The following is a 19,532-nucleotide window of genomic DNA, read 5'->3' on the forward strand; positions in this document are numbered from 1 at the left end:
ATAAAAAAAAGCCAATTATTGAAAAATTAAAAAAAAAAAAAGAGATTTTTTGATTTTTCCTTTGGATTTAGTATCCGGGGGGTCTAAAAGGTGTGCATGTGAAGTTTCAGCTCTGTAGCATGTCCAGAACCATGAAAAAAAAGATTGTTTGTATTAGAAAACTTTCAGCACAGGAGGTTGGCTCCGCTGCTGTAACACCTTGCCGGTTTAATAGAAGGCATTTTTTTGGGTTCTTTGCAGTCAGGAAAAACATCTGAACTTGTGTATAGTGGTACTGTGCACAAGTTCTGATGTTTTGCCTGCCTCCAAAAACCCCCAAAAAATGCCAGCAAAAACACACCTGGGCATTTTTTTTTTTTGACGCTAGTGTTTTTTTGGCATTTGTTTGGGTTCTTTTGAGGCAGGCAAAACATCTGAACATGTGTATAGGGGGTATATATACACATATATGTCTGAATATATACCCCTAGACATATATAGGTGTGATAGTAGCAGAAATATATTACTGTAAATGAGTTCATTAGCGCAAGCATTTATTTCTGCTACTATCACACCTATATATGTCTAGGGGCATATATTCAGACATATATGTCTATATATACCCCCTATACACATGTTCAGATGTCATGTCTGACATCAAACATGTCCTCAAAAAAGCACTGGCAGTGGCAGCCCCTGCAGAATAAAAAATGCTTGGCTGGTGAGAAGCCATATGGGTGTGCCGAAGCAATTCAGAGAAATGATCATTTCTCTATAGCGGTCACCCTTCCATAGCAGTCACTGCCAGTTAACCCTACACTACACTACGGTCCCCTTACACTTAACACTTTCCCTACAGAAACTCAATTTTTGAAGCTAACTTAAGTGTAATGGAGCACTCTAACTACACTAGATATCCCTTTCCACACACTAAAAATAGCTAAATGACACTTTTAAAGTAAAATTAACAGAACTGCTTCCACTCTCTTCCATGTCCAGTATAACAATGCTAGGAATATGGCGGGGGCGATCTTATATACTGGGGGGCATATTCACTAATGATTGGTCTAGGGACCCCCTAGTCACTCCAATCACATTCCTAGCATTCTCCTGCCCCTTCAATTGGCTTTTGCTAATGGTTCTGGTCCAATCACGGGCTTTTAAAGCCCATTTCCTAAAGCATTGCATTTTGGGCGGTTCTGGTTGCCGAATTCCGAACTTTTTGGGCAAAAAGTTCTAAATTCGGCCGAACCTCGAACACCCAATGTTCGGGCCGAACCGATGGTCGACCCGAACCGTTCGATCATCCCTAATTTTAATAACTTCTGGTAAATGGATGGTTTTGATACACATAATATATATATATTTTAATTTATTTATAAACTCACCAATTAGTAGTATAATTTAGGGGTTGGACACAGAGGGATATTTTGACCAGCGCTGCTTTTCTCTGCTCTTTCATTTTTTTTTTTTGGTTTACCAAAATTTGAGTTGCTGTGGTCCGTTCTTTTATTGGCCACAGATTGTTTTTTTCGTATTGTGACCTATTGCCCAAATATTTCTTGTGGCGCTGGGTTTCTCTTTTTCCTTACTGCATTTTAGTTTAGTGTCTGCACTGTACAGCCAGAAATGTGTGAACCCAGAGAGCGTCCAAGGAGCCGGGAGACTTTCAAGATCAGGGCAACCACTGGGGTCACACAAGCAGCCCTCACGGGGAAAGCGCTATGTTATTATACAGGATTTATACTGTATAGCGCCAACAATTTGTGCAGTACTTTACAATATAAAGGGGAGGGTATTGTTAAAATACAATTCAAGGCAAGAGGATAGGTAGGACTGTGCTCATGAATTAACAATCTAAAAACTGAATGACAAGTGATGCTATAGCTGGCCATACATTGATCGAAATTCTGCCAGTTCAGCAGGAACTGCCTGAATTTCGATCCATCTATGGCTGTTCCTGTTCATGAGAATGCGATCTATCAATCAAGTTCTCATGAACATTCCTCCTGGAAAGTTTCCATTTGATCAGCACTTGCAGCCAGTCAGCTCCAGCGCTGATTAGTGTATTCTGATGGTAGAGGAGACCTGCTGTCAGAACGCAATGACACAGCGGGGATGATTTCCACATGCACATTGAATTTGGATGGGGGAATCGGGTCACTTTTTTTTTTTCAATCCACTGGCTGAACAACAAAAAAACTGACCCATGTATGGCCAGCTTAAAGGCCAGCTTAAAGGTAGTAACTGTGCGGGGATGAGTTGATGGAGAAAGTAAAATTTCAGTTGTTGGGTAGAGATGGGATAGGATTATCTGAAGAGATGAGTTTTCAGGGATCACCTAAGGGCAAACACAGTAGGACACAGTTGAACAGATTGAGGTAGGTATTTCCAGAGGATGGGAGAGGCTCTGGAGAAAACCCTGAAGGGGTGAGAGATGGAGGTCTTAACCACTTGCCGACTGCGCATTGCAGTTTGACTTCTACTGTGCGGGCCGGCTGCGCAGATTCACGTTTATATACACATGATCCTGGAAAAAAGATGGATAACTTATGCGCTACACTTTGTATGTAAGTAGGTGACACATGTAAGTATGTAAGTAGGTGACACAAGAAATTGTCACTAAAAAGAGTGGAAGGATGTCAGGAATAATAGAAACAAAAAGGATCACGGATTATAATGTCCCAAAAATAATACACAAGTATTGTGAGGAGCTGCCAACACCTGTAGTGTCACCACATACACAATCAATATTTTAAACCTAGAAATGGAATGAAATGGCACTAAATCTAAAATAATTAATGTTTCACAATGAAACACCAAAAAAACAACAAAATAATCATATAAGGAAAAAACATATAATAAAAAACAATATAATAATAAATGTTATGTGCAATAAATGAAAGACAGTGATAGTTCATAATAGCTCAGAGGGGCAGTGCCTCCAAAATCCAGTGCAACGTGAACCACACCAATCATAAATAAAGTTCTTAGTAAGGTGCTGTAACAATACTTCAAATCCAGTGATATTTAAAAAATTGAGCAATCCAGTGTTTAATCTAAGTGCTCCACCACCATCTGTAATGGCCGCTCACCTTAAGATTCAATGTAACACACTTCAATTGAATCACAGAATATGTGATCCTGTATTTCTGGGTAGGGGGCGCACGCACTGTGCTGTCACTGGCTCCAGCATATGCCAATCACCAGTTCCCAGCCAATGATCTATGGCCAGGAGCCGCTGATCGCTGGAGCAATTGACAGGAGAGAGCTTTGTGTATGTAAATAACACAAAGCTCTCTTCTGACAGCGGCGATGTGCCAGTTTTTGTTTCTCTGCACAGCAGTGAAAAAATTCAGCACATCTCTTAGTAAAATCACTATACAGTACACACAGGAAACATATTTAAGCACACGTTTAACCCTCTGATTGCCTCAGATATTAACCCCTTCCCAGCCAGTGTCAGTAGTACAGTGTCAGTGTTTATTATTAGCACTGATCACTGTATTAGTGTCACTGGAGATGTCAGTGGCAGTTGACCAGTTCCCACAAATTGTTAGTTAGTGTTAGCGTCAGAGTTAGTGTCAGATTGCTATAAGTCACTGATCACCACGATTATTAGTGTAGCACCCTACAGGTAGGTGCTAGGTAAATGTATAGTGGGCATTGTCTGCCTAACAGCAGGGCTGTGATTTGTTTAGCTAGGGTGTCAGGGCTTCCAGATGTGCCAGCTGAGGCGAGAAGTATCCCCACTGGCTCCTGTGAGAGGCTTCTCATAGGGCAGTGTGGGAAGCCCAATCAGGGGACACATTCCAGCTTGTAACTACCCCAGAAGGCAGATTATGCTGCAAAGGAGTCTGGGAGTGGGTATAAATTTGGGGGGAAGTGCGTGGCACTGTATCTTTGGCGGGAGCAGAGTCCCAGGAAGGAGAGTGCGGCTGTCTCTCCTCCTGTCTGAGGGAGGTTGATGTCTCGGGGTGTCGCCTGAGAGTCCAGAGAGTGCTGAGTTGAGCTGAGGGGATCCAGTGTGCCAAGAGCCTGTGGAGAGAGAGAGGGGTCCAGTCCTAGGAAAGCCTACACAGGTCATGAGTACTGAGGATTGCCCCTGAGGTCTGCCTGAAGTTAGAGGGGACCACTCCAGAAGAGGTTCTTGGATCCAAAGGGGGTACCTAGGTTTAGGACCCTGAAGCTACAGAGGGGGTACATAGTCAGTGGACCCTGAAGAGTTCGAGGTTAAAGAGGGCACCTGCAGTTTGGTCCCTGAATTGTACAGAGCGTGCCAGTTAAAGTGATAGCTATATAGAATTCTACTATATACTACCTCAAGCTGTGCCAGGCGGGAGAAAGTATTCAGTGACTTTCACAGTACAACAGTGTCAGGAATTCTACAGTTCTCAGTCTTGGATCTTCTGGACTATAAGTCGAGGATTCAGCACTTCTTCTGTTTTCCAGAATATTCTCAGTGTCAGTGAGCGTTGTCTTGCGCTGGCTGGCATCAAGGAAGCGCCAACGGGGAATTTCAGAAGTAAAGTCCCAATTGTAATTAGTTTAAGCCTCAAGGAGTATCCCACTCATTCCCTTCTCCCATCCCCTTTATTCCAATAAAAACCACAAACAAAGATGCCGGAGTTGTCGCTGCTTCAGTTATCACACCCAGGGTCGCAGCTCACATGGGCTGGAGAGATTACTGGTACTAATGGCAAACCCACATCAGGCCATAGGCCTGGAAACCTTGCATACTAAACCATTAGTATAAAAAAAAAAAAAAATACTTAAAATTCCAGTATACTGTATATCTCATAGTTTGTAGACTACAACTTTCACACAAACCAATCAATATGCACTTCTTGGGATTTTTTTTTGCCAAAACATGTAACAGAAAACATTTTGGCCACAATTTACGAAGCAATTCAATTTTTTATTTTTTTTTATTGGCTATATTTTTATAACAGAAAGTAAAAAAAATATAGGTTTTTTTTTTTTTTTCAAAATGTATGCTTTTTTTATATTAGCGCAAAAACATTAAAAACCCAGTGGTGATCAAATACCACCAAAAGAAAGCTCTATTTGTGGGGGAAAAATACATCTTTGTATTTCTGCGTATTTTTTCGGGCAGGGATGTCCTGAAGCTGCATACAGCTGTCCATAGACATGAATGGGTGAAGGCAACTGTACAATATGGACCATCTGTGTACATGCTTTGTGTAATCATCATAAATTATTAGGCTGAGACCACTGTGCATGGATTGTAGTAGTGAAACAGTAACTTAATGTACCATGTGGGCAACACAGTGAACTGCCCCTTCTCTTGCATTTAAAAAATAACGGATAAGTATATTTTTACAAAGGTCAGCCCTTTTTGTTAAGAAAATCATTTTTATCAGTGATAGGCCCCATCCTATGGAGTACCACTGGGATCCTTTCCTCCCGTTGACTTACACTTTACAAGTAATGCCTTTTAGGCTGGCCTTCTGAGTAGGAGTATTCTACAGGGTCCTTCTGAGAAGGGACCTCACCCTACAAGTACTGTAAATCCACTTCACATCTCTATTGTTAGCATATATGATGTTATTTTGAAGGTTCTTACTCACGGGTCATTGTGGTTGTGCTGGTCACCAGGTAGCGGATAACTGCCATTGCCATTAAAGTCATCATACTGGCTACTCCAAAGAAGAATCCCATTAGAGCATAATAAAGACAGGTCGGCTGTCCACCAATCCAGGCATGATTCCATGCAGAGGCAATAGCCAAAGGGTACATGGTGATGGCCATACCAAAGTCCGTTATGGCTAAGTTTACTGAAAGCAGGTCTGGAGACTTCAAGTGTGATGAACATTTTATCGCTGTGGCGAGTACGGCCAGATTACCCACCGCACTTAAAATGGCTGCAGAAAAAAAAAAGATGCCAATAAGTGTGTTGTATAAGAGACCTTCATATACAGTACAATGAATGTATTGTGAATAAGAAAACACAAAGCACAAGTATTAGATCCAAAGAGTATACTGTAAGCAGGTCAGCCAGGCATCCAGGTAACAAGCAGTTGCTAATAGGCCAGAAATGGTTGTGCCATGATTCCTATTATGACAGGTCCACTTTAAAGACTATTTTACATAACAGATTAAGAAAATCAAATAAAACCCTCATTGCTGTCCTTTAAATAAACTTATAATGATAGCTGATGAATATCATATGACTTTAAAAACAGTATTTTCCTCTACATCCCCCATTGACAAAATATATTTAGAGCAAACACTTTAATGCTGTTTATTTAGTTTTTGGCATCTGTTTTAAGGCTGAAAAATATGGGCATTATAGGGCAAATGATTAATGTTGGTGTGATAACACACTGCTACACTGCAAGCAGAATTGGAAACTAAAAACAAACTAATTACTACTTTAGGCATTAGATTTACCGTCAGCAACTGCAGTCAATCAACTGGTGCCACTGATCAGTGCATTCTGACAGTGTTGTTGCCAGTGAGTGGGGTACCCCCATCCACCTTGTTTGTGAGGAATCCACACCCCTGGCTTCGCTGGGAAAATAGTAACCGTGTATGGCCAGCCTTGGTATTTCAGTTTTACATTCTCACAATGCTGTAGTATATCCGGAGATCAGATAGTTCCCTCTTGGCACGCACATCGTCAGTAATCTGGTCCTCTGAGAACCCCTGCTGATCACGCAGGAGAAGAGTTCCCAAATGCGTCCACTAAAACGACTTTATTGTGTCTCACATTTGGAAACGCTTATGTAAAAACAAAAGACAAAAAAACCTTCTCGCAGCCATTGCATTTACACAAATGAGGTGCATGGAAGACACCCCCCTCCTTTCCCTAGGACATTGTATTCTGACAGAAACAAATCTGCCCTGGCAGTTTAAATGTGATTGGTGCTGCAAGAAGCAGAGAAAGAAAGAAATGTTCTCTGTACAGACTCCCAATAACCCTACGACAGGGATCCTCAAACTACGGCCCTCCAGCTGTTGTGGAACTACACGTCCCATGAGGCATTGTAAAACTGAAAATCACAGACATGACAAGGCATGATGGGAATTGTAGTTCCTGAACAACTGGAGGGCCATAGTTTGAAGACCCCTGCCCTACGAGGTGACCTCCAGATACTGCCTGTATGGGCATGCCTGGAATTTTTCTTTTTACTACTTCCATACCACTTTCACCCCCTTCCTGCCCAGGTCAATATTAAGCTTTTAGCGCTGTCACACTTTGAATGACAATTGCGAGGTCATACAACACTGTACCCATATGACATTTTTAGCATTTTTTTGAGACAGATAGAGCTTTCTTTTGGTGGTATTTAATCACCACTGGATTCTTTATTTTTTGCTAAACAAATAAAAAAAGACCAAAATTAAAAAAACAAAAAAAAAAATAATAACCTTTTTCTTTGTTTGTTATACAATTTTGCAAATAATAATCTTTCTTCTTCACTGATGTGCGCTGATGAGGCTGCATTGATGGGCACTGATAGGCTGCATTGTTGGGCACTGATAAGGCTGCGCTGATGGGGACTGAGGACGTTGCAATGATGGGCACTAATGAGACAGGACTGATGGGCACTGATGAGGCGGCACTGATGGCCACTAATATGCTGCAATGATAAGGGGCACTGATATGCTGCATTGATGAGCACTGATATAAAGGGGGCATTGATATGCTGCACTAACCCACTGATATGCGGCACTGATGGGGCCCTGATTATAAGTGTAAATGTCCCCTTTAACAGACACTGACAGTGCTGAGGAAAGGAAATGCTGATAACCAGCATTTGTTTACATGTGACCAGCTGTGATTGGACACAGCTGATCATTTGATTGGACACAGCTGATCACATGGTGATCACACACCATGTGAACAGCCTGCATCTTTGGCTCTTTACCCTGATTGGTGATGCTCCATGTTCGAGGGACACAGCTCACCACCGATGACTATGCTGCACGCCCCCACAGGCATGCATGAGTGGGAACAAGGGGAGGATGTCATATGACGTCAGGTTAAACTATATGGTAGTAGTGGTAGTAGAAGTAGTAGCAGTAGTAGTAGTAGTATAGAGGAGACCACAAGTGGAATTATCTCTTTCCTTGTTTTGCTCGGTGGTCACATGTGTCAGTCTACAATTCTTTGGCTCCCCAACGTCCCCTCAACTAATGGAAGGAAAACCCAGACTTTGCTCCCCAAAGAACTCTAGGGAGGTCCAAACTTGCTTAATGGAAGCACTGTTCCACTATCCAGCCCGCTTTTACCAGTAAATAACAAGTCCACACTAGATCTTTACAAAGTTGCCAATTTTACCTTGGTAATGTTTAACATAACAGCAGTCATTGTAGGAAATGCTTGGCTGTGCTCAGTAGAAAAGTTACAAGACTCTTTAGGGGAGAGAGACCTGTATCCACACCTGCACCCTGCACCCAGGTAATAGGTGACTATTCTTCTTCTTTAAAAGAGATATGTTGGAAATCTCATTTACATAGCGGGAGAAGCTACCACGTTCCCAGGGGAACACATGCTAAATATGACCCACACTTTTCTAGGTCAGCTCCGAAAGAGAACAGGTGAAGGCTCACACCTGTGGCACTAAATGAGTCCAATACCCTACTGCCTCTCCCCCTAGCCTGCCTATAAATATGTTACACAGAAGGATTCACAGGGGAGGAGGTGGCAAAGCAACAACTAGGCATTAAGACTTAAAGCGCTTACCCCCCAATAGCAATGTGCCACAATGGTTAGTTGAAGCTGGTTACCGTTATCAATTAGATAGCAAGCAATTGGTTAAAGTAGATGTAAATGAGCTGTAATGGTTTTATTTTTAAGACATGCTAGCATGTGGGGGCAACCTGGCCGGGGCAGAAACCAGAAGTGTCAGTGGGGGACCCGAGAAGAGGAGGATCGGGTCTGCTCTGTGCAAAACCAACTGCACAGAGCAGGTAAATATGACGTTTGTTATATATTTTTTTTTAATCTAAACCTTTATTATCACTTTATTATCCAATTTAGGAATATTGCGCAAAGACTGTGCTTCCTTGTTTATATCTCTCAGAAATCCCAGTTTAGTGGGATTTTAAGTAAGTAACCATTTACACCTATGCTTTTGAGATACTTTGTGTACACATAGCTTTTAAATAACCCTTTCATTATAGGTGGAGTATGGAAGAGATAGCAACAAATCCAAGGAAAGGACGCTTCTACAGGTAAAAGTAATCCAGATGGATAGGATTGGATGGGCTGGGTGCTAGCCTCGGCTCCCCACTGTGAATAAGGGAAAAGAAAGGAAGATACGGCTGCACACCACCATCAATCCAACATGAAATGATTGTGTCATCATAGACTGCCACCAGGACATGGAACACAGAAGACAGGTGATGTGTTTCACACTTAACTCATGCTTCTTCAAAATACCCTTTTGAAGAAGCACATGTTAAATGTGAAATGCGTCACTTGTCTTCTGTGTCCCATGTCCCGGTGTCACGCTATGGTGACACAATAAATTCATGTTGGAACGATGGTGGTGTGCAGCCGTATCTTCCTTTCTTTTCCCTTAATTCAGGGATAGCAACCCCATCAATATTTTATAGTGGTTCAAATCTCCTTGCGCTCAAGTGCAATAATGGGAAGGAAGAGGCAAGTTTCCAGCATCCAGCATCTAGGTCATCCCGATCACTGCCGGCGTGAGTGTGTTATTGTCAGAACGACCGGCAGTGTCATGGATATGTATTGGAATAGCTGCCTCGCCCACCCCCCCCCCCCTCCCTGGTCCCTGTCTAGAAGCTCTGGAGCGAAGTGGATCCCACCCAAATGGCATCACAGCACCCAGATGACCTATCACCCACAGCAAAGGCTAGTACACTTCATGTATTTCATGTAGCTATTTTTAACATATCCCATGTCCCTTTTAAATTGGTCTGCAAGGTGATTACACTGTTTAAGTATTGTGTTATAAAATGTGTATACATGCATATATCACATTATCTGTATGACCGTTTATTGCATTTACTGTATGTATGAATGTCACCATATTGACATCACCCGTTCAGGTTTATATTGTCACGATGAGTGTTTTAGATGTTGTTTACTATCAGTGCAGCCGCCCCAGCCTACTACAGCTGGGGGGTTGGGCGGATTATGCTGGCGTGGGTAGTGCTTTCTATCATCCCCCGCCTGTTGACCTTTACCCCCTATGGGGTGGGTCAGGAGTAGGTGGAGCCAGCTTCCATTTAGCCCCCCGCCTGTGTAGCGTGCGGCAGCAGCATTTCTTGGCTCTGAGGAAGGGGGGTTCACCCTCGAAACGCGTCAGTCAAAGCCACAACAGCTCTGTGCGATTTATCGCACGTGGTTCAGCATCACGCAGGGCCGGACCACCTTTGAGTCATTTTCACGCATTCATGGAATTGTTGATATGTGTGTATTATCACACTATTCTTGTGAGTATATTTTATGCATTTTACTATTTAATAAATGTTTTTAGTGGTAATGCACTAGGTCGGTGTGCCCGTCTTTTTGCTATCTTTCTCAAGATTTTATAGTGGTGTCCTCGCTTTAGAGATTAAGGGCTCTTTCACACGGGCGTTCCGTATGTCCGTTTTTCATCCCATCCGTTTGCGGATGAAAAACGGACATAATGTATCTCTATGTAAATACGGATGTCAGAGGATGATCATCCTCTGACATCCGTTTTTTGTCAGTTCAGTTCAGTTCAGTTTTTTTGAACGGAGGAGAACCCTATTTTTTCTTCCTTTCAAAAAACGGAACGGAAGCAAAAACGGATGTCAGTGGGGTCATCCGCAGACATCCGTTTTTACATAGACATGCATTATGTCAGTTTTTCATCCGCAAACGGATGGGATGAAAAACGGACATACGGACCGGATGACACAAGTGTCATCCGTGTCCGTTACAAAAAAAAAAAAGGACCTGATCGGGCAAAAAAAAAAGGAAGGCCCGTGTGAAAGAGCCCTTACGCTCTCTGTTTGTTGCAGGGACTATGGTCACAGGGACTGAATTTCCGAGAAAATCCATCATTTTGATTTGCCACCAGAACAGGCATAAGGAGGAAATCTTCCAATGGGTACACACTTGTGACGGTAATTGAATAGTTCTTGGCTGCAGTATTTTCTCCATGCATAGTATAAGTTATTATGTGGTTCATTGTAGTGTGGTAGCTGGCGCTGACCTCACCCTATTCATATCAGCGTTATCCATTTCTGATTTTGCATATACAGTAAAACCTTGGATTGCGAGCATAATTCGTTCCGGAAGCATGCTTGTAATCCAAAGCACTCTTATATCAAAGCGAATTTCCCCATAAGAAATAATGGAAACTCAGATGATTCGTTCCACAACCATTTATTCACAAATCCTTCAATTTATAGTCCATATAAAAAGATTATGGACACAGCGATAGGTTGTGTAACCATAAAATGTCCATCCACAAATAGCCGCTTCCACAAGGGGATTGGAAGCAAAATCCAGCAGGAGCTACAGGGTAGCAATATGGTTCCATTTAATGAAGGTACAACATTTAGCAACTCACATGGTTGATGAATAAAACAGGCGCATCTAAGTATGCAGGCATCCGGGGTAAAGCTGTTCACATAGACCATCTTCTGCACCGCCGGCTGCCAGTCTGTAATCCTGCCCGGGAAGACCACCCTGCAGTAAAGCGATCTGAAAGCAAGGGGCAGCATGGAAAGGATGACGTAGATGATGGTGCGGAGGATAGTCCTATGTGGACAGCTTTACCCCTGATGCCTGCATCCTTAGATGTGCCTGTTCCAATCATCAGCTGTGACTTGAGGCTACTTGTATATCAAGACATCGCTTGTATATCAAGTCAAAATTTATTTGAAAATTTTGCTTGTCTTGCAAAGCGCTCTTAAACCAAGTTACTCTCAAACCAAGGTTTTACTGTACCCTATTACTCACTCTGTTACATAGTGTGTCTTTCTTTTTATAAGAATGCGGGAGTGCAGCTGAGAGCCATTAAGTCAAGATTTCATTGATCTGAAGGATATTTTCCAAAGAAAAATCACTCTTCCCTCTCTAACATAATTTCTTTATTTCATCTTTAGTTTCCCACTGCTCTCATTATCTGTCTCATTTTCTGTATAAAATCACCCGACCTTCACAACGCCCACACCTGTATGCCCCCCTCCAATATGTCTTTTTGTGTCTTTTCCAGAATAATGATCATGAATAACATTTTTGCGCTGCCTGTTCCAGCTACAAAGTATCTTCAAGTGGAAAATTTAGTCAGAAAATGAAGTCCTGCTAAATTACTTCAGGCTGGCTTATTTGCAGGTATAGATGTAAAACATTAAAAATTTGTGTCTATACTGTTTAAAATACAGTAATACTCTCTCTCATCCTGCTCGGCACATGATCAGTTGGTCTTCATTTTTAGGCACTGCTAAGTTAGTAGAGGTCAAATAGCCAATGGCCTGGTTCACACTGGTGCGACTGGCTCCGACTTTGAGGACACATGTCGAATGACATTTCAAATTCAATGTTTTCCTATGAGTGCCGTCTTAACTGAACGGACTTATGTCGTTCCAACTTCTGAAAAGGTTCCTGCACTACTTTGGTCCAACTCAGGTGCAAATTCAGCCCATTGAATATAATGGAAGTCGCATCCAAGTCAAATCACCATCTTAACTGATCCAACCTATGACATGTGACATGTGGCCCCTCCTGTTGTGTGTTGTGGTGTGCGCCATGTTAACAATGCAAAATGTATTGAAAAAAACAACAGCGTGGGGTCCCCCCCCAAAAAAAATCCTACCAGGCCCTTTGGGTCTGGTTTGGAGCTTGAGGGGAAACCCCATGCCAAAATAAAAATTAAAAAACTGTGTGGGGTCCCCCCCAAATCCAAAGACCCTTTATCTGAGCATGCAGCCTGGCAGGCCAGGAAAGGGGGAGGGGCGAGCGAGCACCCCCCCCCCCTCCTGAACCATACCAGGCCATACGCCCTCAACATGGTGGAAGATAAAGGGTGTGGTATGGATTCGTGGTAGGGACCCCACAACATTTTTTTTAATTTTGGGGTGGGGTTTCCCCTTAGTTGCATTTATCTCAAAGCTGGAACAAAATCAGACTCCATTCATTAAAGTCGCATAGAAGTTGAATCAACGTCTGACCGAAGTCGCAGGGGTAAGTCAGATCGACAGTCGGACAACTTTCATGTCGCACCAGTATGAAAAGCAGAAATAAACCCTCTTATCCTTTAAAGCCAATGAAGCTGCCTCTGTTTGATCTGCAACTGCAATGGTGTTGCCATTTGATGGTTTGACAGTTTGAGGACACAAGCAAATGTTAGGGGTCCTGGCATTCCTGGAATGTAACAGTTTTTTTGGAACTGTTAAATCGATGGGTGTTCAGTGGCTCTGGGCTTCAGCAAAATGGCAGCCTCCAGCAAGAAGAAACAGGAGCAATGCTGAACGCAATTTACAGCACACACTAATTTTAGTAGCATAATTATTAATTTAGAATGTATGTTCCTTGCTAAACATTATTTTTTATCAAGTTGTTATGGGTCAAGTTCCAATTTAAGTTACTCTTAGGATAGATATTTATAAAGAGGTTTATCTGACATTCACTGAAGGTAACTCTTCCAGGTGCATGTGCTTTAAATGACAGTGATTGATTCACCACCATAAATTGTTTGGTGAAAGTCACATTCACTGATTTATAAATATGTTAATAAGACAAGTCTTTGCCAAAGAAACAATTTGCTGTTACCTTTAAAAATCTATTCAATTTCATTTTACTGAAGTTAAATCCTAACTAATGTACCACTATGCCTGCAGGACCTGCTTGGTTTGATGGGTCCACTGTTCCCTGGCATGACTCCATAAACCGCTTTGTCCCCTCTGACACACCTGGTTCTTTAATAGTGTGCTACAAGAACCTATATTAGATTAAGCAAACATTAGTGTACAGATGTGGCACCCTCTACTGTGCTATCAGGTTATCGCTGGTAAATTAATTTGTATGACTCATGGTAAGTGAGTTTGGAATCTGGGTCAGGGTTTACTGCAGGTCAGGCTAGATGACTCACAGAGGCAGGTCTCTGGTGCCTCCACCTGGTTATATGGAAGTTGAGAGAAACTTCTAGAGGGCAGAGGCCAGGAGGGTTGACCTGCATGCTTGGAGGAGCTTGGCCAATTCCCAGGCAGTGGGCCTGGCAGGGTGGCTTAGCCAGCCCTTAAATATGGATGAATCATGCCACCAGGGGAGTCGGGTGGAAGATGGAGTGCTGAGGAGACTGTTGGTAACCTAGGAGAGGACAACTAAGTCTGAGAGGGGGGCTCTTCCTCTAGGCTGGGAAGGGGGGGATTGTGACAGCAGTGGGGTTTGAAAGGAATCTTACCCAAGGAGCAGCAGGGAGCAAGTAGGACAGTGTGAGTAAATTAACACACCCAGGGATTCACAAGGGGAAAGACTGCCACCTATAGCAAGCCTTTCTGGAGGACAGCATTGTTCTTAACCCGTCCTGTCCCATGCCCTGGTATATCTTCAGAGCAGCCAAGTGGGCTGGTAGTCCTTCAGACAGTAGAACTGGGATCAGTGTCTACAGTGGAGTGGGAGATACTCCTGTATGCTGCTTACTTCACAAAGTGCTACTTTTTCTGAGTGTTCCTAGTCCTTAAGCAGCTTTTGCATTTCATCTTCAGAGACTATCAGTGTCTGGAAAGGAGGGCAGTTCAAGATCTTGTTTATAGGGAGGAAGTTGTCCCTGGTTATTTGTTTCAGTCAAGCTGGGTAGTGATGAGCCGAACAACCCCCTGTTCGGTTTGCACCAGAACATCTCGAACAGGGGAAATGTTGCAAACTTCATTAAAGTCTATGGGACACAAACATGAAAAATCAAAAGTCCTAATTTTAAAGGCTTAAATTAAAATTATTGGCCCAAAAAAGTGTATGGGGACCTGGGTACTGCCCTGGGGGACATGAATCAATGCAAAAGATTTTTTTAAAACAATTGTTTTTACAGGAGCAGTGATTGTATCAATGCTTAAAGTGAAACAATAAAAATGAAAAATTCCTTTAAATATCGTGCCTGGGGGGCCCCCTTAATGTGCCTGTAGTGTAGCGCATTTGTGCGATGTTTGTAGCCTGCTGCAGAAATACTGACATTTCTAAAGGAAAAAATGTAATTTAAACTTACTCGCGGCTGCAATGTATTGTCGGCTCCCGGCAATACAGGTAAAAAATTAAAAAAAATGGTGTGGGGTCCCCCCCACCAGTCCTAGGGTCTGGTATGGATTTTAAGGGGAACCCCAAGCCAAAATTAAAAAAAAAAAAAAAAGGGAGTGGGGTTCCCCCTAAAATCCATACCAGACCCTCATCTGAGCACACAGCCTGGCTGGCCAGGATGGGGGTGGGGGCGAGCGAGCCCCCCCCCTCCTGAGCCATACCGGGCCACATGCCCTCAACATGGGGGGGTGCTGGGGACAGGGGTCTCTTCCCCACAACTGTGGGCTGTGGTTGTTGGGGTCTGTAGGGGGGAGGCTGATCAGAATCTGGTAGCCCCTTTAACAAGGGGGCCCCCAGATCCTGCCCCCCCCCCATGTGAATGGATATCGGGTACATATAACCCCTACCCATTCACCAAAAAAATGTACAAAACAAAATTAAGACAAAAGCCAGTTTTGGAAAAGTCCTTTATTAAAAAAATAAAAAAATAGTTTCTCCTGATGATCAGTCGCCCGTCCGCCCGAAAAATAGAAAAAAAAAAAAAGGAAGAAGCTCCTGCTTCTCCGGATGCTTCCCGCGCTCTGAGCTGTTTTGATTGTGACAGCTCTTTTATAGGGACCTAACGTCACAAGCCGCCCCACAATGCACTGCTCAGGTGCAGTGAATAAATTACTGACATCAGTGCATTGCAGGTATGTACAAAATCGAACATACCAACTAATACAGGGGAGAAACTGACTACATAACCTGAATAGACAAGATTCTGCTTCAGATCATCCAGAAGAAAAGGATAGAGCCACAAGAGGCTGACAGAGTCCAGCTCGACCAAATCTTACAGCCTGCCCATCCAAACCATCCCATTGTTACAGCATGCCCTAGGAGTCAGGGTGGCTACAGATTTTGATTACACAACAATGACTCTGTAAAACGTATTATACCACATATCATAGTCTCTGTAGGACTCTAGTACAACAGAGAGCCAAGCTGCAAATCACTACTTAAGTAAAAAAGCTCAGAACTCAAACAGCTACTTGTCATTATCCTCATAACCCACATCTTTCTCAGTAAAGTCCAATGTAGCTCTGGTAACATGAATGAACAACTCAAAGGAATCCCAGGCAAAGAGCCACCCTTTTGGAACCGGAGTATACTGATAGCAATCAAGGGAGGGCTGCCCACAGTGGCTGGGTCTTCAAGAGAAGCTGCATGCTATTAGGCTCTGGTGCAGCTACCCACGCTTTGTTTGACAGTAAAGGGCCCTCACCTGGCTGCAGATCTCTTGCCCAGCTACCACTGCCTCATCAGGTTTTACCTCTCTGAGCTATAGAGGGAATGAAATGGAGCTATCTGTCTTCATCAAGTGTGTCCTGGAATCCAGGTTGATATAGTAAAAGAAGTTAAAAGGGGCCTACAATGACTTCATTATGTTGTATTGGCTACTGCAATGGTTTTCCTTGCACTGCGCTGCATTGGTAGTAGTTCAGCTTTAAGGGTTTTTTGCTCTTCACACCTTATCCCCGCACTTGATATGATCTTACGAAAGGAACTTTTAACTCAATGCCGTTTTATGATGTGTAATCGAAGCGAACACTGTTACAAACGCACTCAGCACAGGGGCTTTTGGAGGGGACTGCAGGTTAGCCTCTTGCTTACTGACTTTGGACCCTGGCTTGTCAGGGAACACCACTCTTTGTGGGATGTATGCTGGGGGGAACCCTTGGAGTAATGTTACTTTGGATTCAAGTCCACATCTCCCCAAGCCACACAGACTCTGGGACTCTAGGCCTAGGATCCATGTTAAAGGCCTAGCTGCCTATTGCCAATAGGGGACTGCTCTGCACATTCAGACTCCTGGCAGATGCTAATGTCATCATCTCAACCACCTGTCTTCCACACATTGTTGATTGTGGTTATTAACTCACCTATTGTCTACTGTGGGGATGTGTTTACACTTATAATAATGTGTATGGTATGCCAGGAGCTCAATGAAGGCAAGTCTAGCTCAAGTTAATTAAATCACTGTCATCTATTAGTTTTTAGTGGGAAAGTAGAATACTGTTTGTGTTGGTTGTTCCTTAGTTATATTAATTACATTTCTGCACACAATTTCATCTGCATATGATAATGTAATCAGGCACCTGACCTGGTGAGGTATATATTCTGTGTGAGTTTGTTCAATAAATGTCCCAGATCTTATACAAGCTATTCAGGCTAGTTTTGTATGGGGGCAGCTAGAATAGCTGATATCTATGTTCAAGACTGAAGGAAGCGGTATTCTGACGGAAGCAGACAAGCACATTGTGAGGTCGCGGTTCTGTTACAAGCACCCACCACCTTTGCCCACAAGAATAGGACAATCTGTGTCCCCTGACCCTGAGGACTCTGGACCTGACAGGAGATCTCTGTACGACAGAATGCCTTCCATCAGGAATAAGCACGGACACTATGCAAATCACAAGCCAGTGCTCATCACACACAGCCTGCTGGGGAACAAGTATAACAAGTGACAGACTGTGCTGTTCCAGTGTCCATTTCAGCATGAGTCCAGCTGCAGGGCAAACATGCATAGACTATGACAGATCTGCTTTCCGCTAAGGGATGACAGGCTGACACTGCTCTACTTAATCCAGTAAACTGACGGTCATAAACGTGTTTTTCATTGTTTTTAGGTCATGAAACAGTGATCGGCATTTGATTGCAGGTTTCTCCCCTTCCAGAGCAAAGCCCTCTTATCAACCATAATTCCTTTAATAATTATATATCCCTGTTAATTATCGTTACCTTTACACTTTCCAAGCCTAACATACCCCTAACACCTAACCTATCCAAACACTCCCCCTTAGGTTCATACCCAAAAATATAATATATTGCAGCTTACCAATCATTAGGTGTGGTGGCTGCATTAGTTTTCTTTTTACTTGGGCTTTTTTCTTTCTGTTTTCACCTGGTGATCTGGCCAGTAACACACCTCCTATATTAGAGTGCCCCCACTCTGCATGGAGGAGTGACAGATACACCTTTAAACAGCAGCAGTGTCAGTCTGGGGGGGGGGGGGGGATTGGAGTGTTAGATGTACTAGCAGATCACGATAAACGAACAAATTGAAGCAAAACTCCAGATAATACTTCATGAGCAATTACAGCATCATTTTTTTTCCTTTTGTGATAAAAGTTTTATATTCAGTATATAAATGAATGCTGATCATTGTAAGCACCCCTGTCATTGGTAAATGGTTTGTCTCATCCCTATAACTGGCTACAGCTTGTTATTTTGAAATCTACTGGCTGGATCACCAGGTGAAAAAAATGGAAAAAAGCCTAGAAAAGAAAACGAATGCAGCCATCACATCTAAGAATTGGTAAGCTGAAATATAATAAATGTTTGCTTTTGGTTTAACCACTTGCCGACCGCTCACATGGATACTACTGCAGCAAAGTGGCTCTCCTGGGTCCAGCGACGTAGACCTACGTCGCTGGATTCCTCCCCCTCTCGGCGGCGCACTCGCTGCCGGAGGCTCGCTCCCCCTGTATTCAGACACAGCGGGAGTCGGGCCAGGGGAGGAGAGGCGGTGATCACCGCCACTCTTCCCCGATCGCCAGGGATCTAGTGAGGAAATCCGCCTGCTTGTGTAAACAAAGCGGGCGGATCTCCTATGTGACAGGCAGGGACAGATTACAGGATTCAGCATAGCTGAACCTGCGATCTGTGTCTGTGTCACACAATCCCCTCCCCCCACACACGTCAGTAAGCATGAGGTATACATTTAACCCCTTGATCACCAACAGTGTTAACCCCTTCCCTGCCAGTGTCATTAATACAGTAACAGTGCATATTTATAGCACTGATTACTGTAGTAATGTCACTGGTCCCCCCAAAAGTGTCAAAAATGTCAGTTAGGGGTCCAATCTTTCCGCCGCAATGTCGCAATCCCGCAAAAAAAAAAAAATGTTGCACATCGCCGCCATTACTAGTAAAAAACAATAAAAATGACAAATCTTTCCCGTAGTTAGTAAACGTGATAACTTTTGCCCAAACCAATCAAAATATGCTTATTGTGATTTTTTTTTACCAAAAATATGTAGCAGAAAACAAATTGGCCTAAAATGTTAAAAAATTTTGATTTATTTTTTTTGGGGGGGAATGTTATATATCAGAATGTGAAAAATATTGATTTTTTTTTCAAAATTGTCGCTCTTTTTTTCAAAAAGTAAAAATCGCACAGGTGATTAAATACCACCAAAAGAAAGCTCTATTTGTGGGGAAAAAAGGACATCAATTTAATTTGGGTACAGTGTCGCACGACCGCGCAATTGTCCGTTAAATTAATGCAGTGCCGAATCGCAAAATA

At 43.0% G+C, this 19,532-nt stretch overlaps 1 protein-coding gene across 1 annotated transcript in view; it reads right to left on the reverse strand.

Moving 5' to 3' along the window:
- Positions 1-19,532, reverse strand: part of LOC309549655 (opsin-5-like) — a 79,978-nt gene that overhangs the window by 15,625 nt on the left and 44,821 nt on the right. Inside the window, exon 2 of the mRNA XM_082250037.1 lies at positions 5,571-5,864. Coding sequence (XP_082106163.1) covers positions 5,571-5,864 — 294 coding nt within the window. The remainder of the gene's footprint in view (positions 1-5,570; positions 5,865-19,532) is intronic.

Source organism: Pelophylax lessonae, assembly GCF_965119305.1.
Source record: "Pelophylax lessonae genome assembly, chromosome: 3".
NCBI lineage: Eukaryota > Metazoa > Chordata > Amphibia > Anura > Ranidae > Pelophylax > Pelophylax lessonae.